Here is a 5,260-nt window from a genome sequence, read left to right as displayed (position 1 = left end):
CTTTGTAACATTCGCTGTGTTTGACTTTGTAAGAGGACGCTCTCAGTTGCGATCCCGCAAACTTTTTGATGAAGAACCATTCTCCATCAATGCTGGTAACCAAGTATCTGCTTCTTGCCTGAAACTTATTCTGGTCACCATGGAGGTAAACTAAGTTCCCGACATTATAGTCTTGTGAGGAAATTTCCCTTCATGTCCTTTTGCTTTTTGACTGTATGGATGGTTGACTAAGTGTTGTTTGTGCTGTTGAATTATGAGGTTGCGGTCTGAGAGTGGCATCTGGTCATTAGTCAATTGATCACACTGTGTCCACATTTCGCGGGCGGAAAGGCCTCTGCTCCCTATACGTTAGTTTAGGCGAGTGGTGGCAATACTCAAAATGAATGGAGTGACTGGACCACCATAGGACTCTTGACATAGAAGCTCTTCCTCCAATTCATACATGCCTTCTCAGCCACCGGGTTCTTGTTTTGGTTTTTGGTCCGTCCTAGTTCTAGGCTGATACAGAGTTTGTGTAGCGTGCCATCAGAAGTCAGAGCCTGGAAACCAGGTGCTGAATCGACACAAATTATGGCATTAGGGCCATCTAGTGGGCGTAGCTCCATGGTGAGACGTGCGAGGGTGTCATGTAAGGTTGAGTGCTTCTCATCATCAATGATGCATGCAGAAATGAAAGAGGTGGCGGTTACGATTGAGGAAATCTGCTGCAAACAAAGTGCCTACACATTCAGGGGCATTGTCAGTTGACTTTTGGAGAATATTTGCTGGCCATCTCTTCAATGATGCACAGATATGACATGATTAGTATACGATGTGTTTCTCCAAGTGAAGCGCATAAAAATGACGCTTCATGGCCAGTTTTAGCTGGCGTTTTGATGGATGATCTACGGCTGCAAGAAGGCCATCAAGTACAGCATGTGGGCAGCATATGAAATTAACGTCAGTCCTGCGGTCCGAGACAGACTGTTTTCCCGTAGGACCGAGAGTTTTGTCACGTAGGTGGTCCTTGGTGACCGACTGAAATATTACACTCTTCATTTGCGGTTACATAAGTTTTGTTGCTTTTATTTCGAAACCTTTCTCTGGATAAATGCTTGTACAATTAATTATCTATGGCACGGCACGGCGAAACATTGCACGAAAGTTGACCTGATCAGGTCAGGGGTTCGTGAACTGTTAGGAAATAAGGTGATAGATTTGTTTTCATTACAGCGTACGCAATTGGCTAATTTCCGTGGCTATCACAATTTTCCGCCTATGAAATCATTCCATACATCAAACTGTGACGTGTTGCACACATGCTGAAGCACTGGCGGTTATTTTCCGTTTTCAAGATGTGGAGGTTTCTGGAAGGCTGTGAGCCGCCCAAAAAGAAGACAAAACAATCCCCCGAAGAAAAACTTTGTCATCAGAGAGAGTATGACAAAAACAGGAAGGCGAGATCATTTCAGTCTTCATGGCAGGTGGAATTTCGGGACTGGCTGCTGTACGATAATGACAAGATGTACTGCATGACCTGTCGCAAAGCATATGGTGCTCTCTCCGTCCATAAACTGCTAATACCATGTAAGTTGTCCTTCTCTAATTCTAAGAACCCGTTTGTTGTGGGAACAAGTAACTTTAGACACTCAACTTTGACTGCCCACGCAAAATCTGAATATCACAAATTTGCTGTTGAACATGTTCGAAACCGTGATGCGCCAGCTGGGAAGAGTCAAGCTGAGATGGCATTGCAGAAAATGAGTACTGCAGTTTTCAGTAAACTTAGCCACCTTTTCCGAAATGCACATGCCATATGTCTGTCAAACCGTCCCTTCAGTGATTTTATCTGGATGTCGTCCCTTGATGAGAGAAAAGGTTTAGATGTTGGACAGACATATCGGAATAGCAAGGCATGCCGCCACTTCATCTCAGCGATCAGTGAAGTAGAAAAGCAAAAGCTGCAAGATGAAATGGCAAACCGGAAGTTCATCTCAATCATAAGTGATGGCTCAACCGATGTTTCTGTGATTGAGAACGAGATAATTTACTGCAGGTCAGCATGTCAAGGAGATGTTAAGACATACTTTTGCTCCTTAGAAGCTGTGAAAAAGGCTGATGCAGATGGCATTTTCAAGGCCTGCACACACAGTTTATCAGAGTCTTTTGGGCCGACTTCGCTGGGAAAAGTGGTTGGCTTTGCAGCTGATGGAGCTTCAGTGAACACTGGGAGTATTAATGGCGTTATAGCCAAAATGCAACAAAACTTGTCACCATCAGTGGTTATGCTAAAATGCTTAGTGCATAGACTAGAACTTGTTTACAAAGAGTCTGTAAAATGCACATCACATGACCGTCTCATGACATTACTTGCTGAACTTTTCAAACTATACCACAGAAGTCCACTACAGAGGAACAATCTCAAAAAGGCCTTTCAGACTTTGAATTCTCCTCAAGTAATGCTACTGAGAATTGGTGGAACAAGGTGGCTGTCTCACACTCTAAGGGCGATTGAAAACTTCTGGATGTGTTATGGTGCTGTAATTCTGCATCTTAAACAGATAAGAATTGACAGAATTGATTATAACTGCATTTTTTCTATGGTGTATTTATTTTCAGTTCCATGTCACTTCCCAAATCATTTTGTAATAATGAGTAATAATGTGAAAATTTAAGTTTCATTTCACAGAAAATTCATTCACCAATGTAAACAATAATGTTTTTATTGCATTGCAAAAGAAAGACACTGCAAAGATCATCGAATGTTACTGCTACTGTCTACTGACTGTACCTTTACTAGTTTTATTTTTTTCAAAACCAATCAATCAATCACTAAGTCAGTCAGTCAGTCAGATCTGTAGGGCCCTGTGTCTTGGAATACACTTATAAAATACATTAAGATACATGTTTGAAAGTTTATATCTGTATATTTAATCACTCAGCACAAGGATGATGCCAAACTTGGACCTAAAGCCAAAGCTTTGTTGAAACTGTTAAAATCAAAGTCAGTGGTATACTACGCACATTTTCTGCAAGATATCCTGTCAACTCTTTCAAAGCTTTCTCTACAGCTACAACAGACAGATTCTGGTATTTATGCATGTCATGAACAATTAAAGACAACTCTACTAACACTAAAGAAAATGGAGACAAGGTAGAATTCTTACAGATTATAGCAAATACATTTAGAGATGAATTTCAAAGAGAGCGTGGATCATAGTATGATGTCTGTTCATAAATTCAGAGTATTTGAATAATTGATGTATGTGTGTCAAAGACGTACTGTTAACACTAGAATTTTTTTGACATGAGAAGAGCTGCTACTGGTGATTGCTCGTGAAAAATGTACCATTGTGTGAGAATCTGAAGTATTCACAACTACAGTGGCTATTAAGTAAATAAATTCAGTATTGTGATTAGGTAAACATTCTTTTAGACCTGGACCATGTTGGACAGAGATTGCTGACCGCTGTGACCAGGATGAATACTGTGGTGAAAAACTCACTGGTTCCTATGCCTACCCTGGCGGTGAAATAGTTAAACGCCTTGTTAACTGCTTCGAGAATCGTCTGACTGATGTCAATGGTGATCTGCTGCAAGCCACAAAGATTGCACATCTATCATCATGGCCGGTTGATGTTGAAATGGCTAAAGGTTATAATATTAAAAAAGACAATGTTGACAAATAATGTTAAATTATGAATTAAATAAACCACTTTTGTTTGACAGTTATGTAAACTTATTAGATTACATCCACTTTAACATTTTAAGTTTTTAGCTTTAAAAAAGTCATTTATCTTTTCAGGCTTAAATTATGAATTTAATAAATTACTTTTGTTTTACAGTTATGTAAACTAATTGGAGTTTATTCACTGTAACATTTTAATTTTTAGCTTTAAAATAATCCTTTATCTTTTCAGGTGTTTTATATTTTTTTCAGATGATAATGTACTTAACATTTTACCATGATCACAGTTCTGATTTCACAAGTTTTACTAACCTTAGTTTATACAGATTTGAGTTTCATGCATGCATACAAGAAAACATTATTTTTATTGCAGTCTAATGCCGGGAAAGATACTTGAATTTAGAGAGTGGTTAACTGTTTTAACATTTGTTTGCAGAGTTTGGTGACAATGCAGTCATGATATTAGCCATGCACTGGAAGGATATCCTTACAGCTCAAGGGGTGGATTGCAGTGTACTTCCAGCTGAGTGGGATATGTTAAAGCAACAGCTGTATGCCAAGTAAGCAGCATTTTGATTGTGAAGATGTAGACATGCCACAATTTATTGCATAGGTACTAAACATGGTGTAAAAACACGTTACTTAAATATCTGAAAAAAGGATGTCATTTAGTACCTTATTTGTACATTGGTCAGTATCTTAAAACAAGACAACAAGATTTTAATATGAATTTCTCTTCTCTTTTATTTCAGTGACAATGTCCAGGATATAACCTGGAAACAGATTAATGCAAAGTACAAGCCAGGAATGTCCAACATACTTGATTTGATTGATCTAGTCCTGAGTCTGCCAGCCAGTAGTGCAGAGTGTGAATGGGGATTTTCCATTATGAAATTGACAAAAACTGACTATAGAAACAAACTGTCTTCTCAAAGTATGACAGAGATTATGAGAATTAAATTGCATTCTCCAAGGATAGAGGATTTTGATCCCACACCAGCAATACATATGTGGAATTCAGGTTCAAACAGACAACGCAGACCAAACTTCATGGCTACAAGTTCAGCTGTGTTGACGGATATGCTTGCCAGTGCTGGAGAGCAGTGTTCTTCTTCTGCTGATGCTGAACAAAGCAAATCTGCTGGAGACAGTGACTGTGATTCTCTGACAGAATCAGACTATGAATCATGTGGTTCAGATTTTGAGGACAACCCTGAAAGTGAAACTGACCTCTTTGATTTAGCAGACAGTATTGCAAAGAAACAAGGACAGTGTCATCTTTTTGCAGACTTTTAGTGATATTATAATAAAAGTTAACAAACAGTAATTTTAGTAACCCATAGCTGTCCATTTTGATCATAAAATATAAGACAAACTAATTCTTTAGCACTATCATCAAAACACTTGTTTTGAACTGAGATTTGAACTTGCAAAAATTTGTAGACCGTCTGAGTAAAGGACCGGCAGTTTTCATGGCGGACCTGGAGTTTTTGAGTACTCTTGGTCCTTCTGACCGGTAGAAATTTCTCCTTAATTTCCAACACTGCATGTGGGACAACAATCAATTCTGATGTATGATGGACGGGTTCATGG

General features: G+C 38.9%; 1 protein-coding gene across 1 annotated transcript; it reads left to right on the top strand.

Moving 5' to 3' along the window:
• The first annotated feature begins 4,025 nt into the window (after nt 1–4,025).
• LOC139132509 (uncharacterized) lies at nt 4,026–5,025 on the top strand. Its single transcript, XM_070698829.1, has 2 exons — nt 4,026–4,227; nt 4,420–5,025. The coding sequence occupies exons 1-2, from the start codon at nt 4,124–4,126 to the stop codon at nt 4,961–4,963; spliced, it is 648 nt and encodes a 215-aa protein (XP_070554930.1). The 5' UTR covers nt 4,026–4,123; the 3' UTR covers nt 4,964–5,025.
• Nucleotides 5,026–5,260: the final 235 nt, after the last annotated feature.

This window comes from Ptychodera flava, chromosome 5, assembly GCF_041260155.1.
Source record: "Ptychodera flava strain L36383 chromosome 5, AS_Pfla_20210202, whole genome shotgun sequence".
NCBI classification, from domain to species: domain Eukaryota; kingdom Metazoa; phylum Hemichordata; class Enteropneusta; family Ptychoderidae; genus Ptychodera; species Ptychodera flava.
The sequence above is the reverse complement of the archived record's forward strand: the minus strand, read 5'-3'. Positions and strand labels throughout refer to the sequence as shown.